Consider the following 19,421-nt stretch of genomic DNA (forward strand, 5'->3'; position numbering starts at 1 on the left):
ACACGCCGACGACTTCCATAGAGTTTGTAGATTTAGAGATACACCACAAATAGATTCAGTTCACAAAACTCAGATAAATAAGTAAATTTAAGATGACCGGCCGGACCGAATAAGTTGTGCCTTTACTTACGAGTACCTTAACATATTTTTTTTTTTTAAAATCGATGAAAAAGATGTAAAATTTCTTAGAAAAAATTATTCCTTAAAAAGACATATCGCAAATCTTGTACACAGAGGTAAATATGTCAGTGATTTACAGTTAAAGATAAAGTCTTGTCTACAGATAACGTTTTACCTGTCAATCTTATCTGTTCACTCAAAACGTATGTATTAAAATCTCGTGTGTACAGGGTGGACCATTTTGGTTGTTTCTATAGGGTATCTAAGAAACCGTGAGAAATATTCAAATTTTGATACTACAGTCCCGGGTTTAGTTACAATTAGGTATTTTGAACTTCTAGTCCAGAAATATTTTAGTACTAGGCAGAATAGCTTTTAGGCATATTAGACTAAAATAAAAACATGGGGCCCCTCTGAAATCCTACCTATGGCAAAGCATATCTTTATACTTTGGTAGATCATGAGCTCGGCGTTCGCTGGTGAAGCCGCCACGGCTGGTTATTGATTGCCAAAATCTCCAGTTACGATTATAGTAAGTCGATGCAATCCACACTTAGTATAGAAGAAAGTATTACAGCAATAGTTAATGGGCCCCACGTTTTTATTTTTGTCTAATATGCCTAAAAGCTATTCTGCCTAGTACTAAAATATTTCTGAACTAGAAGTTCAAAATACCTAATTGTTATTATTATTTTCTAGTTTTCAGTGCACATAAGATAAAACCGTTTAACTTAAAAGTTTTTTACCGATTTTTTTTAACTGAAAAGACGGAAGACCGTCTAAAGAACTAAGAGGATTATTCAAGAGTTTTGTAACAAAACTGTCGTTTTGCCAACACTGAAAAAGTTAGGGAAGTAAAAGGGAATCCTCCAGGGTGTAAGACACTCGATGAAATTTCACGAGTAACAATCTTCGGATTGTCACAGGGTTTTTAACAAGACCATGTCTGCTAAATGAATACCTCAGAAGATTGAAGCTAAGAAACAAGGGCGAATACAGATTCTGTGTGGAAAATGGGGAAACACCAGAACACTTAATCATTGAGTGCGCCGAGACGACAACCATTCGTGCCATAAATGTTGGTACGACCGATATCGGAGATGAAGAACTAACCTCTGTAAAACCTTCTCAGATGCTGGCTTTTGTCAACGTCCTGAGACTGTATGATGAGTTATTCAAGAAAGGGGGACACAATAGACGGCAGTTTTTGTGTTGAATATCCAATGTCATGTTCCTCTTTCAAGAATTTCTGGTTGCACTATACCAAAATTCGTCTATTCTCACATCCTCCGACGCGACGCCTGATCCCTTGGGCGCCGCATTTTCCGTCTCCTCGGGGAACTCCTTTCCCCGATTAGTCCAGTCTGGTCTGGATCTCTTCGCTTAGGTTAGTGCACTCTGGAAGCTCGGGCCAGACTTATCGATTCCGTCTGGAAAAGAAACAGCGGACGCGTCTTCGAGTCGTCGCCAGTGAACGGTGTACTCTCGTTTTTCGAGAAAGGGTTTGAGTGATAGTTCTGTTATTGGTAAAAGATTTATAGTGTTTTTTTTCGTTCTTTTAATGCTGTAGAAAGAGGTGGAAGTTGTTCGGAAAAAATGTGGAAATTTTGAGTTTTTCATTTTTTTTGATAGAGAGGGGTTTGCAAAATTGTTTTTTTAGCGTTTCACAGACTTATGAATTTTTTTGTATGCAGTATGCCCCCGGATTGTCTTTACAAGAGGAAAAACTTTTTTATTATTGACACTTTGAGAAAAATGCATTCTTCATAAAAAATTTTGCTTGTTCTAAAATGACTAATCCCATTTATACTTTTACAAATTTCCATGCCGTTTTAGAGAAAATTGAAAAAAAACATGAAAATATAGTTGAATTTTTTCCTGTCCTAAAAATCAAAATGTGTTTCTATGGTAATACAATTTCATTTTCATGCTATGATAGATTGTTATTGGTAGAATTTTTATTAACTTCATATTTTTTGCTGTTTTAAAATGTTAAAGAAGCACTAAATTTATTTAGTTGAATGCTACGGAAAGGGTGATATAATAACCATCAATCTATCAAAGAATGAAATCGAAATTATATTTCCATGGAAACAAGTGTTGGGAAAATTCGAATTAAATAATACGACTAATTCGATAGTAAATTAAAACTAACTAATTCGAATTATCTTTTTCGATATAATCGAGATAAAAATTAGTAGTATTTTATATTATATCTGTGGTAACCGAATTACAAAGGAACATAAAACATAACCTCTTATGGACGAATACGAATATTAGTAATTAGTATAGTACTATTAGTAGTATTCTTTCGTTCTGAACGAACTGAAAATTTTCACTTAAACTGATTTATAAAGGGAATCGACAAAGAAAGGAACGATCCGATATAGAAAAATCCAGAAATCATTATTTCCTATACCACGTAGGAATGAATAAGTTTAAGTGAAAATTTTCATTTCGTTCAGAACGAAAGAATTCTACTATTATTTGGTTCATTTCATTTCCATCTCACCCAAATTTCACCGAACACCTGCCGAACACTAAAATTAATTTTCTTCTTTTATCTAAATAATTATTGATTGCAACTGATAAAATAAAAAGAAATACGAACCGCACGTAAACAAGGACATACTTATATCGTTTTAGAAGAAGCTTTTATTTCAGATATGAGCTTTTCAATAGGAACTGAAACAATCATAAACTCGGCACTTTTAAATTTAAAACTTTAAATTATGGTTTAATTTATTAAACGGCTTCGGCACAGTTAATAGAATACATTGAATAAAGAATATTTTTTTTTATTTTTTATTCAGTGATAGAATATAGGTATGGCAATGGTTCAGAATTTGTTTAAAATAGCCCCTAGACGAGCACTAGCTGGGACGAATTTATTTTTAGGTTAAATTTATAATACTACAAGATACTACTAAATAATTCGAATTATTAATTCGATTGTGAAATATGAATTATTACTAATTATTCGATGGTGAAAATTATTCGATTATTCCCATCACTAATAGAAACGCCTTTTGATTTTTAGGAAAAAATCAACCATATTTTTATTTTTTTTTGTAATTTTCTCTAAAACGGTATGGGAATTTGAAAAAGTGTATAAACATTAACCATTTTAGAACAAGTAACAATTTTTATGAAGAAAGCATTTGTCTGAAATTGCCAATAATAAAAAAGTTTTTCCTCTTGTAAAGACAATTCGGGGACATACTCTAGTATTGTTCTAAATATACCGGGTGTTTCAATACTCTAACTCACCACTAACTTAGAGGTTGCAGTTTTCAGGGTAACAATAACAATATATCCATGATGAGTCTTAAATAAGTGCAAATATTTTCAGGGCTAGTAGATCTCGATAAAATAAACATATTTTCTTTTTATCGTTTTTCAAATAAGTCTAAAATAACTTATAGTTATCTTACTACTACCTATGTTGCCATATTATCAAGATATTATATTTTTTAAATGAAAATTTAAAAAAAATCATTTTTTTTGAATAATTTAAATTTTTTTTTATCTAAACCGCCAGAAAATGAAATAAAAACAATCAAAAAGCGATCAGAGAGTTAAGAAAAATGTATAACTTCACTTTTTTTTAATGGAACACCCTGTATATTTTCGTTTTTTCTTCTTCCGATTTGAAATATACAGGGTGAGCCTGAAATAAGTGCAAATATTTTTAGGGGTAGCATATTTCGACCCCAGAAACACGTCTATGATTTTTTTCCGTGAAACTTTTTTTTGAAAATTTAAAGAATTTTTTTGAAATATTTTTAATATTATTTGGAATTTTTTTTAATTTGTAGTTAACAAATATAATATTTTCATAATATGGCAACATAGGTAGTAGATTAAATTTACAAGAAAGAAAAACCAGAAAAGATCCAGCGGTTCTCAAAATTTAAGCGAAAAATATTGCAAAAATAACTTATTTTTTGCACTAGTGCAAAAAACACCTTCACACATGTAAATTAATAAGTTAAAAAATAAATTGGCTTTGCCCAGCAATCGAATCCTCGCGCTTTGAATTGGTTATCATCTGTTATCATACTTGCCTATGAATGTCGTCTGACAGCGAAAATTGCCATCATTTTCAAGTTGTCAGTTGAATTAGCTGCTCAAATCTTGGAAGGTAAACCAAGTACTAGTATTGGACACCTCGCAGCAACATTCCTCAAAAGACTACTGGAAATGAAGTTTGTCCATCAATTACCTTAGTGAATTGATCAAACTGCGACATTAAAATTAAAATGAACTCAAAAAAAAGTTATTAAAAAATATTTGTTATTGTGTAATATTTGTTAGTGGTAATATTATTCTGTGAATTGCTGTAAAAACTTTTTAATAAACAATTAAATAAGAATTTCAATTCGATCGTAGAAAAAATGTTGTGTGCAACATGTGCAAAAAACATATTTGTTGCACTCAGCAAAACTCATATGCTGAGTGCCATTGCAATAAAAGTAATTTTAGGATAAATAATAAATATCATAAAAGAAGCTCAGAAAAGTACAACAAATCGGCAAAATTTCAAATCTTTTATATTTAAATATGCCAATTGAAACGTCAAACGCAACTGTTAAAAAATGAGGATTTATGATGTCTAGTGCATGAATACATGGATAGCATTATCATTGCTTGGAAACTTATATGGTGAAATTTTGATAAAATAATTTAGTACACACTAAAAACACGGTATGTCGCTAGTGGTAGGAAAAATAATTTTTAGAGGTTGCTAGTTTATTTGGTTGCCTATGATATGCATATACAGGGTGTTTCCTAATTAATCTAAAAAATATAAAATCGTTAGAAAACGAATTAAGGTGGGCTCTTAATAAGTATATTTATTTTTTTCTCGACAACCGTTTGATGAACAAGAAAAACTCAAAAGATCAATTTTGTTGAAAAAGGATGGCCAGTCAAGAAAAAAATATATTTTCTTTAAAAAAGCAGTGGTGTACCATTTATGCTAAGCAAAAAATCGATTTTTTTAATTTTTAACACCCTGTAGATCAGAAAGGAAGTACTTTTTATATAAAAATTGTTTTAAGAGCACATGAGGAATCACACCATAATTTTTTTAGACTAATTCGAAAACACCCTGTATACTGACAACTTGACAATGACTGCTGATAAATCAAAAAATACCTTTTCAGTGAAAAAAGCCTGATTTTCGCAGGAAAAATTTTGTTTTTTATTGAATTTGGGCCTGCGTTTGCAAATACTGGTTTGTTTTTTAATTTTCTATCTATCTAAATTTTAAATATCATAGTCAGAAATAGTTTTATTATTTATTAACTGTAAAAATGGTGTTTTCTTGTTGTGTTGCATCTTGCAAAGAAACTAAAAAAACTGCAAAAATGTACGTGTTTCCAAAAGACGATAAGGTATGTATCTTAGATAAAAGAAAAATATATGGTATGCATTCGTTGTTTGATTTTTTTTCGTTCGCTTTAAAATCTATAAATCTTGGTCTATTCATTAGACAGCCAATCGACTTACGATCATTTACACGAAACTCTGTAAAATAAATAAAAAAATAAATTGTAAAATATATATATTCTTATGTTTTATTAAAGTTACTCTGATATACTAATATATCAGTGTAACTTTAAAAATAAATCCTTTAAATTCAAATATAAACATAAAAAATATTTACAGCAGAAAAGGCGAAGGCGCTGGGTTAAACGTAGTCTCCACTAAAAACACGGAGGGGCGCTTTGACCCAAAATTTTACTATTAAGTTTCATATCTATCTTAATAGTAGATTATTTTCTTTTATCTATGGTATTGTTCTTGTCGCATGCTTGTTTCATTTGAGATACTTTCATCTTTCATTCATAATATCATTATCATTAAGATAGATATCTTAATAGTAGATTCTTTTCTTTTATCTATGAGCATTATACTCCTTCCAATGTTTTTTATTCAAAATTGTGAATATAGAAAATACTGGTATTTTTCGATGTAATTAATGGTTTTAACCTTTGGCACCAATAGATGTAATAATATGCACGTTACTGAATAACTCAAACTAGTAGTCTTTAGATGTGTTTCACCTGTGAATATCTTTACTTAAATTTCATATCGTATTTTAGTCGGGTTTTAGTGAAGGAATTTGATATTTGTTTAATTTATTGTGGGTTTGTAATGATGACTGTAGTGGAAATTAAGTTTCATATGAATCTAAAGCCATTTTTATTAAATTAAAATATCAAATAGTTAAAATCAGATAAGGACAATAATCATAAACATCCTAGTTTAATTTTCAGCAAACTTTAACATCAAATCACATACTCTTATCTATGCGTAAAAAAAACAGAGATAAATATACTTCCACCGTGATATTTCTATACGATTTCCACCTATTATACCGAACACCCATCTCTTTCTAGCCTGCTAATTTCATAACGAAATACAAACAAAGTTAGAAACCATACAAAACGACGATCAGTATGATAATCTTGGGTGTGAATTTTTGCGGTGGCAGTGTAAGCAGTGCGACGGACAGTGTGATCAAATTCGGTGAAAAAACGGCCGATTTTTCGTTGTCTTCTGACAGTATAAGTGACAGTTTTTCGGGGTGGAGTATTATGGTGAGGAGGAGTCCTTCACTAACTGATTGTTTGGAGGGGGAGGATGACTTGGACGGGAGAGATGACGTATTGCTGGTCACCGGGCTTTCCAACATGAAGAAAAACGTAAGATTTAGAGAGAGGTTAATGCTATGTTTTATTTTATTCATTTGGAGAATACAAAGGTATAATTCTACAGGGTGGTTCGAATTGTAATCTAGAAAACATATTCTGCCGATAAAAATATGTAAAAAGTTCGTATAAATATGTATGTCCTAAAATGCTTCGTTTCGGAAATACAGGGTGTAGAAGTTTTATTTTTATTTCGATGTTTTTAAAAAAACTATTCAACTACAGCCGATATTTGGACGCAAATTGGTGTGTGGGTGTTTTTTAACATGGGAAATTTGATTTTAATATCAAAATGACTCCTATTTGTAGGGGGCACCACCTACTTGTTTTTGAACTCTTTTGAAGAAAATAGCTTTTTTCCTGTGCCTGTATTAAACTACTGAATAAAAAAATATATATTTCCGCCATTTTTTACGTAAAAAAGGTCTCTTAGTAAAAATCGCTACAAGCAACCGCTCTCAAGATATTTGGAATCATTGACAAAAAATAAACATGTTGACTGGATAGTTATTATTTCTTTACCAAAGGACCTCCTTTGCCTAAAAAATGGCCAGAAATATATATCGATATTTAAAAAACATCGATATTAAACAATACCGATATTTTGAAAAGTCGATATATTTGTACATCCCTCGATTTTTTAGTCAATTTAATAAAGGTTGTCCAACGAGTCAAAAATGATAGAAAATTCAATTTATCTGTGAATAATTAAAATGGCCAGCATACCCAGTCCGGAGTTATTAATATTTAAATAAAAACAGATCTAACTTTCCCTCACCACTTTATTTTTGTAGATAGGACAGAATGGTTTTTTGCTTAAAGAGACCCTAAGAACAACTGTTAAAAAAGTCTTGACAAATAAGATATTATTAGTGAAAATAGGAATAAGTTTGTAAAAATTTGAAAATTTTTGGACCAAGGAATTGCCCGGTTTTTTTATTATCATAAAATATGACAAAATTCAAACAAGTTCCAAAATGTGATAGCTGTTGATTCTACCTTTTAAATGAACTTTGATTCATCAAAAAATATTAAATTTTAACTAAGTTGTTAAACAATTTGTCCTATCAATCAATGATATGCTTATGAAATTTATCTTCGGAGCCGTTAAGATTTGGAGAGAAAATTCAGGGATCTTTGAAGCGGAATATCTCGAGAACTACTAATTCTATGAAAAAATGGTAAGGACCATACCATTTTTAAACGGTTTTATTTAGCTCGACCCGTACGGTATTTATTTATTTGGGTCAAAATTAGAAATTGAAATTTAAGTACCTTCCTGTTGTCAGATTGATCTGAAATTTGGTACACACCTTTAGTTCCGATGACAATACAATATAGTAATATCAATAACATTGTAAATCTAAGATGGCCGCCGGTACAAAATGGCGGATTTCATATTGTTCCACAACCCCCTCAATATGGGTATCAAATGAAAGGGTTACACTAGTAGAATACTGTGATTATGACAAAATTTAAAATCCAAGATGGACGTCGTTACAAAATGGCGTATTAGGTGAAGGCATGAGTAGTCAGTACTGTAGAACAGTTGTGTCCAAGATTGTGTGACGTTAGAAGGACAGATAAAAAAAATAGGTGATTAGATGTACCTACGTAGTTAGCGGTAGCTTTACCACCCAAGTTAAGGTAATAGGTTAAAACGTGCTGAGGACTGTATGGCATTAGGGTGGCTAAAAATGTAATGTCGCAAGCATTTTCCCCTCAAGATTGGGCGCCTCTTGTTGTATATTATAGCCTTGCCCCTCTACTGGACCTCTGGGGGGTCGACCGTTAAAATGTCCATTACTCGTGGGAACAACATGGAAACAATAAATAAAAATACTAAAAACTAGAAAATAAAAAATCGGTAAAAAAACTTTTAAGTTAAACGGTTTTATCTTATGTGCACTGAAAACTAGAAAATAATAATAACAATTAGGTATTTTGAACTTCTAGTTCAGAAATATTTTAGTACTAGGCAGAATAGCTTTTAGGCATATTAGACTAAAATAAAAACGTGGGGCCCATTAACTATTGCTGTAATACTTTCTTCTATACTAAGGATTGCATCGACTTACTATATTCTAACTGGAGATTTTGACAATCAATAACCAGCCGTGGCGGCTTCACCAGCGAACGCCGAGCTCATGATCTACCAAAGTATAAAGATATGCTTTGCCATAGGTAGGATTTCAGAGGGGCCCCACGTTTTTATTTTAGTCTAATATGCCTAAAAGCTATTCTGCCTAGTACTAAAATATTTCTGAACTAGAAGTTCAAAATACCTAATTGTTATTATTATTTTCTAGTTTTCAGTGTACCTAAGATAAAACCGTTTAACTTAAAAGTTTTTTACCGATTTTTTATTGTAGGTAATTTCAATTTAAAGCTTCATTTTTTATCCCAAGAAAAAATTTGTAAATTGCATATTTTGCTAGATATTTGCAAAAAACTTATTTTTCTACCATTTAGGTTCATTTTTTCGGGCAAAGCTGGCCGAGCACGGTGTTACAATTTTTTTACGCCGAGACTTGTGTCTTTTCGTGTCCTTATTTACTGGACTACATGGCTTATATAATTTTTTAATAAGCAAACACTTTTTTTCATCTGGTACAAATTTTTCGAGCTCTATTCCTTTATTATTTTATATGATTTATCTATCTAATGCATATTGAATTTGCTGTGGCATTAGTTTGAAGCTTAAGCTTTATCTTTTGAAGGGTAGAGCACGTGTGCTTTAAAATTACTTCTTAAAATAGCGTCATGAATGAGATTTAAGGACGTTGAATCTCTCTCTCTCTCTCTCTCTGGTTTCCTTCCGTTTAGATTTTCACCATTTTCACTTGTCAGTGATTGTCGGAAATTGCTTGACATTTCCTTTTCCAGTCAGGAAGTATAGGGATTTCTGGATTTTCTTTTAATGACAACTATTTTAAGACTTTTGTACATATTTTTTGAAAAAAATATGTACAAACATTTTAAGGACTGGATATATCGTAACTTCTTGTCTTCTAGAGCAAATAAAGACAATAAAATAATTGTAACTGGTATTCTTAACAGTATAAGAAAATATGAGCATAAACTTTCCTCCATGTGACTTCAAATTAAATTAGTAAAATATGCAAGGAGTAAATAAATATTGCTGGAAGACATGACGCAGAAAATGATGTCATTCGCAAATATATACGGATGTCTTAAAATTATTAATCATCGGTCGTTTAAACCTTAAGTTTAGAAAATATATTTTTTAAATATAACAATAATTCTTAAAAACTTTATTATTTGCGGAAATTTCCTTGGTTTATGGATTATTTTAGTGTAAACTTTCTTTTGGCGTAAACTTTCTTATGGGTAAAGAACATGAATGCTGTTTGTTATTACTTTTTAGAAAAAAAATATGAATGGGAAAATAATAATAACAATTTATTACAATAACGTTAAGATTTTTTCTTTAAAATAATAGTTTTATAAACATTTTATCATTTAATACAAATAATTCTTTTCGTAGATTTTATCGATATTTTGTTATATCGATTTGGTATATCGATATCGAAATTTTAAAACTATCGATATTAAACATTATCTATATTTAAAAAAAAGTCGATACATTTGTACATCCCTGTCGACAAAAATTTAATTTATCTGTGAATAATTAAAATGGCAGACAACTGTCACTCTCTTTGGACAGACTATATACGATCTTGAGTATTAATAATTGATTTAGCATTTGTAACTAATCAGTTAAATACATATTATGTGATATGAAGCGTGATGGAAAGAGAGTTAACGGTTAAATAAAGTGTGGGTTTTATGAAATAGAGTATTTAGAAAATCGATAGTTTTGGTATCGATAATTTGATATATCGATACATTCAAACATCCCTGTCGCAAATTTGTTATTAAATTAACCTATTAATAATTGATAACGTTTATTACTTATTAGCTAGTGATTATTTAGAATATTTTAATTATTTACAGTTTGCATTGATGAAAATAAAATATGTATTGTAAATACCGTTGTTTTGTAACGCTACGTGCAGATGTGGTTTTTTACAATCAATCCGAATGTGGTGGGTTTCGAGATAAAGCCATAGATAAGGTATTTTTAGTGGCTGACTTAACGGTTGTAATTCGGTTGTGATGACGATAAATGTCTTATTTCGGCCTTCGGCTTTAGAGACTTGCTTGAGCTATATATTTTATGAGATATTTAACAAGAAAATATCGATATTTTGAAAAATTGATATATTTGTACATCTTTATCCAAAAATTAAAAAAGCTAAAATTACTTGGCTAGTATTATTAACATATTATGAATATTTGTATTTAAAAAATTGATATTTTTGGTATCGATATTTTAGTGTATCGATATTTTTATATCGATATATTTATACATCCCTAGCATAATTCTATTATTTATTAGCCAATTCAATATAGATATGTCATATTAATAATTGGTAACGTTAGTGATTATTTCGAATATGTAGTTTAATTATTATTATTGGCATTTCACATTGATGAAAATAAAATATTGCAATAAAAAATTCTGCTGTTTTATACCGATGTTTGGTGTCGATACGTGTACAAATGCGGTTTTTTACAATCAATCCGAATGGGTTGATTGTAACCCGTTGTCGATTCGTTGTCGAAAAAATCTTATTTTTGGGATTTCGGTTTTAGAGTCTTTTGCATGAGGTATTTAATTTATGAGATATTTATAATTAAAAAAAATATCGATATATTTGAACATCCCTATCGAAAATTATCAGCTGTTATTATTAGCAAATTTTGAGTATTTGTATTAAAAAAATCGATAGTTTTAGTATCGATATTTTAAAATATCGATATTGTTGTATATCGATATTTTAATATATCGATATTTTTATACATCCCTATTGCATTTTTTTATTTGTTAGCAAATTCAATATAGATATGGAATATTAATAATTGATAACATTTATTACTTATTAGCTAGTGATTATTTAGAATATTTTAATTATTTACCGCTCACACATTGATGAAAATAAAATATTGCAATAAAAATTTCTGATGTTTTATACCGATATTCTGCTGTTTTATACGTGTACAAATGTGGTTTTTTACAATCAATCCGAATGTGGTGGGTTTCGAGATAAAGCCATAGATAGGTATTTTTAGTGGCTGACTTCACGGTTGTCATTCGGTTGTGATGACGATAAAATGCTAAATGCCTGATTTCGGCCTTCGGGTTTAGTAGTGTTTGTCGGTCGCTCGCGGTTTCTTAATATAATAAAACGTGGTCGAATCTTCATCGTTGTCGTTGAAAAACCGGTAAAATTATTAACGGGATTGTTTTTTGAAATCTTACAAGTTGTTTGTGTTTTTCGCAGTGAAATGAGTGAGAAATCGAGGTGTTAATTAGTTTTTTTAACTATGGAATTATTTGGAGTAATGAAAATATAAAAAAAATCCAGTGATTTTGTACAGGGTGTACCATTTTCGTGTGTTTTATGGTGTTTCTCGTTTATGAGTAGAGATACAAAGATGCGGTTTTCACATCACTATCCTACTTTTTGATGAAACTAAAGATACTACACACAGATTTTTGTCTTAACCCTTAAATACAGGGCGAATTTGAAAATGTTGCGTTTTTCAACCCTCTTCGTATCTCGATTAACTTCTAACTTATCGAAAAGGCGAAATATGTGTTCTGAACAACGAAAAAAAACAGAGAAAATCCAGCGTTTCTGAAAATTTAAGCAAAAAATATGTTTGAAAATTATTTAATGACAAAATTATTATTGTTTTTTGGATACAAAAATATGTTTTTTATCGAGATGTACCAGCACTGAAAATATTTGCACTTATTTAAGACCCACCCTGTATTTTTGAAAAGATTGGAAAAATAGACTAATTAATTTTTTGACTAATATACAGGGTGTCCCATTTAAAAGTCCATTTCACTAGTCCGAAAAAGTAGCAAAATAAGCGTTCGGCATTTTTAACGATTTATGTAAAACTGGCTTTAAGGTATTTTTACCACAAATGAAGAAGGAAATTAAAGATAAAGGATTATACTAAATCCGTATTGTAGCACATTTTTAGACAACTTCTTTATTTTTAAGATTTTGATGGTCAAACATCAATAAAATATTCCTTATGTTTGGACTAATTTTTCTCGAAAACAAAGACTTAATTTAGAATTCCGTTACAATACGGAAATAGATTGAAGTTTTGTGATTACAGTGATATATAATTTATATGGTTTTGTAACAAATTGCTCGCTATTTTATGGGAAATGCTGAAGCTCTGGAAACCTTAATCAAGCCTTAATCAAATATATTTCCTTCGGCCACACACCCGCTTTACCCGACCCCTGAGAGCGATCCGAAAGTACAGCGTAATAGACTCTTCAAAAAAATTAAACAATAGTCAATATCTCAAAAATAGAAACGTTAAGAAAAAAGTAACTACTTACGCCACTGGATTCCGCGTAAAAAATTCTATAAGTATCAGACTTTATCTTTTTGATGAGTTGATAGATCACTGAAATACGAGGGGTGCATGAAATTGCAACATTTTCAAAGTCACCCTGTATCAGAGAAACTTATTAGGTCATGACAAACAAAACAAGTAATAATACAAAATAAATATATTAAGAGAAAAATAAAGCAAAACTAAAAAAAATCAACCAACAAAACACTGATTTTCTACTATCTAGAGAAAATTTCTACAGAACATATTTCTGTTTTTATAGTTAACATAAATCATGCACAGTATGCAATAAATTCATTCTGTGTTGTCACTGATAAACAAAACGTAATAATTTGATTGTTTAACATTAATTACATTCTTTAAAAGTGTAAATCATGACGAAATATCAACATATTTTAAAATAACTACTTATACCTTTGCTTATACAGAGTGATCAAGTTTTTCTTGACGATTTTCTCCAAAAATAATATTGGGTAAAAATCAATCATTGTTTATGCAACGTCGGTTATAACTAAAGCCCCTTCTACACATAACGTTTAAAACGAAAATATCGAAAGACTATCCAAAGAATAAAATAACCACCCATATCCAAAGAATAAAAAAGCCACTCTCGTTCCATTTGAAAAAATTGAGATATGATTTAAAATACGAGTTGGGCATCTTTTAACTGGCCAGGAGGAGACACAAATAACATTAGACGTCAATCATTCTTAATTTATGTCATATACTAACATACCAAATCTCGTTTTTTATCAGAAAAAATAAAAAAGTTATAGGGGTGAACCACTCTTGAGAAACACCCGGTATATTATGATCGTGGCCCTAGAAAAATAATACCTTCTCGATAAATAAATAATATCAGAAAGAAAATGCAGTTTATTATAAAATGCTTCAACAGACCACAAAATTACATTCGCAACAATATCGTAAATCGCCACCGCCAATCCACCACCCCCTCCATACAAGGCCATTCAACCTTTTCCAATATGGCGGAGATAGAAGTGCTTGATTTGGCGCGTATTTTAAACCGTTTTATTTCCAAATAGACATTTTTCACACAAATGTCGGGTTAGATTACGTAATATTTCACTAATTTTTTTAATATACAGGGAGTCTAAAGTTCTCCACAGAAGTATGGAATTTTTTGTATTATTACTTTTATGAAAACATCAGTTAGTTACTTTTTATAAAAAGGTCTGCTTTCTCAGAAAATAGATAGTGTTAAAATATTCGATATAACTTGGGAGGTAGGATATATAGGGTGTTCAAAATCATCGGAAAAAGAAATTACCAGAAATATATGACAGAAATAGCAATATAAACTAAATATTCAATTGCAAACACCTACCATAGTTTAGAATTTACTGAACGTTTGATAAATATATACTACCGTATGATCGAAAAAAAACGGCGTCCAGTTGGCTTGGAAATGAACATCGATAATATTTCCCATATAATTTTACATATAAAATGACAGCGATCTTCATTTCATAGCCATCGCTGACGCCCTTTTTATTCGATCATACGGTATTATGGACAGTTTAGGGTTCAGGGAGAGACAAAATTAGGGTGCTGTAGAAATGCCTATTTTGTAAATCAATATGCTTTTATAAGGTGGTATTATGGAGAATATAATACATTTGCACATACCTTTTTTAGCCTCGGTACCTCCAAAGGTACATCTAATACTTCACATGTTATGTCATAAAATTTTGTACTCCTTTCAATTTCTTCATCGCGAAAATGTAATTCACATACCTATATTTAATCATAATTTAAGTTTGATGGCCTTTTTGAGGCATATTTAATGCACTTCTTACCCGAGAACTACTAGTAGGAGTGAAATTATCTCTTTTAATAGCTGTCAACCATTCTTTTACGAAGCTCTATAGTTCTATAGGCATATAATAGTTCTACAGGCTCTATAGTTCTATAGGCTCTATAGCTCTATAGGCATATAAAAGCAAAAACTTTGGGACCCCTTCTATAATTCCCGTGACAATTTGGAACAGAGCATGTAAAAGGCATGCTACAATAAAATGTTAACCCTTTAATACCTATCTTTTGATTATTGTAAGTAACCATTATAAAGTACTATGCAGACTGGCTGTGAAGGCTTTTTACTCATTTAGGTGTAATATCTTGATAAATACTTCTAGTTCTTACCTTAAAATAATTAATAATACAGGAGTACGACAAGCACATAAGTTTGAAGTTCCCTATGTGGAATGTCTGGTTTGGATTTTTATTATAACAATTTTCTGATCACACCATGCACTGAACACTAAGAACTAAACAAACGTGTTGCAGAAGCACAACAAACTAGAGATAATTAGTTATTTCTGGTATGCAATCGGAACGAGAAACCACTACCGGCTTTTCAGGTTAAAGATAAACAATTTAAAAATGCGCTGCCTTCGCCGCCATATTTGCGTTGCACATATCATGTTGATTGGCCTTGAGTGGAGGGGGTGATGGCCAATCGCAGGTTTCGATTGTGACTTAAAAATCGCTGCGATTGAATCACAGATCGCGATTTTTTGCTCATCTCTACCTGAGAGTCAGGCCCTTTAAAACATAAGGTAAAACGTTATGTGTAAACGAGGCTTAATACACTAACAGAACGCCACTCGTACATGTGACATTCCTTATCATATCTCCTTATTTTTTCCTTTTTATTGTATTAACTAGAAATATCTATCTTATCAGATCCGAGATCTTACTCACACAAATAATATCGTCAAATTTGTAACATAATGCTTCAGAATCTATTTATCCAGTTATAATATTTTTGGACTTGTGGGTGCGGTGTGATGCAAAATATAAAATATAAAGAAAAAACGGTGTAGAGTGAGTGTTAAAAACGATGACAGAAACTAGTTTAGATGAACGGAACAATAACGTGTTGAAGATGGAGGGTGTGACGGAAGACGAAACGTCGGATTTTTCGGGAGTTTTCGAGAGGACTTCGAGTATAGAGAGTGCTGGCGATGACAGTGATATTATTAATAGTTTTATGCAGACATCTTGCGAAGAAGTAAGTCGAACAATTTAAGAAAACATGTAAATTAATAATTTTTTTTCGATAAAACTTTGAAGACTGACAAAATCAAAGGCAAAAAACAATTTTCATAAAATCTTTATTGTAGAAGACTATTTTGTACGTATAATAATAATTATAAAATATACCGGCTAAGAGATACAGGGTGGTTATTTTTTGCAAGTTTATTTTGACAATAATTAGAAAGAAATCTATAGACATTTTCAAAGAAACTTTTTTATAGTCTGTCCAACGAGAGGTTTCCTGACAGTGACTGTCTTTGTCTGTCATTTTAGTTCACAGACAAATTATGTTTTCTGTCATTTTTTGGATGTCATATGTCAAAATATTCCCTGACTCGCTGGACAGTCTTATCTTTTGTTGTTCACTATAGATGTATTTCATATCTTCCTTTGTTTTATTGCTATTTCAACAAGTGCATCAGAAAAGAAACAATGTAATATATGGTATTAATCAATTTTTGGTTGAATTAAAAATGTTTTTAATTATTATATTTAATGCTATAGTTCCTTCGGAATCCAATTAATTTTTTATCAGTAATTTATTTTTTTATTTTTGAAATACTTCCATAGAATACTTCATAGTTTTCAAAATGTTTAATGTTGCTATGGCAACGTATTACATTTAGGTATGTGATAAAAAAAAACATATTTTTGTTCAAACGTCACAAAAGTATTAATTTTTGTGATGCGATTGACAATATAAAAAGTCATTTTAACGCCTAGGCATAAAAGTAAAGCACTTTTACGCCTAAACATAAAAGTACGAAAATATATTATTAAACTGACACAAAGTGTCAAATTCAACGAGCGTAACCATAGTTTCTCGATATAGTATGTATCATTACATACAAGGTATGACTATTAAATCTTTTTATATTATTTGGAACGTTTCATATTGTTTAAAAACTTATTTGTGGCGTTTGAAAAAAAATGGAACGTTCTATTCGGAGTAAAAATGACTTTTTGTGCCTCAGCTGTATGCCAAAGCAAACGTACAGCCTCACCTCAAAAAGGGTCATTTTTACTTCTAATAAAACCATATACTATTTTTGCAAAGAAATAAAAGCAAATTTTGTAATTATTTTATCAAAGTATAATTTCTAAATAGGTGTAAGATATTTCTAAAATCTATATCAAGATAATTGATAAAAGTTGTTTATTTCTTTATACCACAAATACCCATTTAAAAATATGCGCAAATAACGTTTTCAACATATAAAATAATATATCATATTTTTACGTGAGGAATCTACCCACGAGAGATGGCACTTGTTCTTTGAAACATCCTGTATAAATATAAACTACTAATTTATCTTAAAGTATAAATATTCAGTAACATATGTTAAATTTCGAAACTATAGGAAAATTCTTGTGATCTCTACTATAAAAAAGCAATACAGAGACAATCTTACTGAATGCGGTATTGCCAAGAGAGAGAGAGAGAAGGGAAAATATTCTTAAGGAACTCTAGATTATACTGAACTATAGAATGTTCACCCATGGTTCAACGTCACGTCATATAGTGTCGAAGTCTCTCAGTTACTTGCCAACCAGATAAAAGAGGTTGATGACGTCATTACGGCATTTTGTAAATTATAGTCTGTCCAACAACAAGATCCTTGACAGTGATAGATGTCTGTCATTTTAATTTCAAAGTAGTTTATTTTATTTTACAAAGAAATAAGTTGGTACAACTGGAACGCATGGAAATTAATATATTTAAAATTTGACTGATAAGTGATTACTTCAAAATATTCAGAAAAAAAAACTGTATAAAACTGAAAAAATGTAATCGAGTTATTTTATTTAAAAAAAAAAAAACAGTTTTTTGACATTATTTTTCTGCAGTACTAAAATCCATTATTTACCTATCGTGTGATGTCGATATTTTATAGCTACTCCAGTAGTATATGTTTAGTACAAACTTTATTGATGGTAACCTTATTGGTGTATAAGACTTTCTGCCTGGGCAGCGAGTATTAACTATAAACTGTGCTCTGGGTCTACAGTTAATTTTCCCTCGATTTTTCCTCCACTTGACTTCAAAAGACACAAAACACACGTAATAACACGAATCAAAATGCATCATCTTCCAAAACGAAGGGTATTTGACATAAGTTGACACAAGATTATAACCTATAATTTGACAAGCCTCAAAAATCTATAGGCTAGTTCATACGCATCGGCGTCCGTTTGTCGTTCATCGTTCCGTCAAACCAATAAAATTGAAATATCATCTGTCATTTTTGAAATAAACCAATAAAACTGGTTAATAACAACAAGAGACGACGTATAACGGATTTATATTTAAACCCATCCATAGTTAACTTAAAAAATATTAGAAACTTTTTTTAGTAAAATAATTAGATTGGTATGGGACGTCATCTGCTTTTCTTCTGTCATCGTCTGTCCAAATCTTACCCATATCTTACCTGAGAAAAAAAACAGAGTATAAAACTATAAAAACTCGCAGTTTCTATTAAAAATAAGTTTGAATGCGGGTGTTTGAAGAAGGAGAAATATTCTTTAAGGGATGTTTTTAACATTAGTTTATGTTTGGTTAGTTTATTTTATTGTTTTAATTTGCTCATCTTATTCTAATAATTGTTCTTCTTCTCCTCTATTCCAGGCCGAAGCCAGACTATGGGCCAAACGCCAGGCCAGGGCCGAGGCGCGCGAGATCAGGATGCGCGAGCTGGAGCGCATCCAGCGCGAGCAGGAGGAGAACGCGGACCGCCAGTTCGACATGCTGGCGGCGGCCACCACCGAACCGCCCCCTCTGCGTGGGAGACCTTCTGCGGGTGCGGGGAGCGGTAGACACAGGCCTGCCTCGCGGAGGAGCTCGGAGGATTCGCTGGAGGACGGCGGCGGGGGAGGCGGAGGCAGTTTGAGGGAGCTGAGGGTGAGCAAACGAGGTTTAAGCTATTGGTTGCTTAAAGGAATTTTTTTTTTCCATAGCAACTGTTAAAATTGCCTTATATCTATCAAAAATAGTAGATAAAATAGTACTTTAACCGCAAGGGTAGATTAAATGATACTTTAACA

The 19,421-nt window shown here is 31.1% G+C and overlaps 1 protein-coding gene across 8 annotated transcripts in view; it reads left to right on the forward strand.

Moving 5' to 3' along the window:
* Positions 1-19,421, forward strand: part of LOC115877744 (leucine-rich repeat flightless-interacting protein 2) — a 54,070-nt gene that overhangs the window by 24,423 nt on the left and 10,226 nt on the right. For 2 of the 8 annotated variants that reach the window (XM_030894043.1, XM_030894044.1), the window contains exons 1-3: positions 1,552-1,646; positions 6,528-6,833; positions 19,006-19,278. In XM_030894043.1, the coding sequence (XP_030749903.1) occupies positions 6,588-6,833; positions 19,006-19,278 (519 nt within the window). In that variant the 5' untranslated portion in view covers positions 1,552-1,646; positions 6,528-6,587. Of the gene's footprint in view, positions 1-1,551; positions 1,647-6,527; positions 6,834-12,026; positions 12,230-16,022; positions 16,351-19,005; positions 19,279-19,421 lie in introns of those variants that run through there. The other 6 variants (XR_004049398.1, XM_030894042.1, XM_030894047.1 and 3 more) reach the window with 4 other exon arrangements.

This window comes from Sitophilus oryzae, unplaced genomic scaffold (genome assembly GCF_002938485.1).
Source record: "Sitophilus oryzae breed Bouriz unplaced genomic scaffold, Soryzae_2.0 scaffold_1498_pilon_pilon, whole genome shotgun sequence".
NCBI lineage: Eukaryota > Metazoa > Arthropoda > Insecta > Coleoptera > Curculionidae > Sitophilus > Sitophilus oryzae.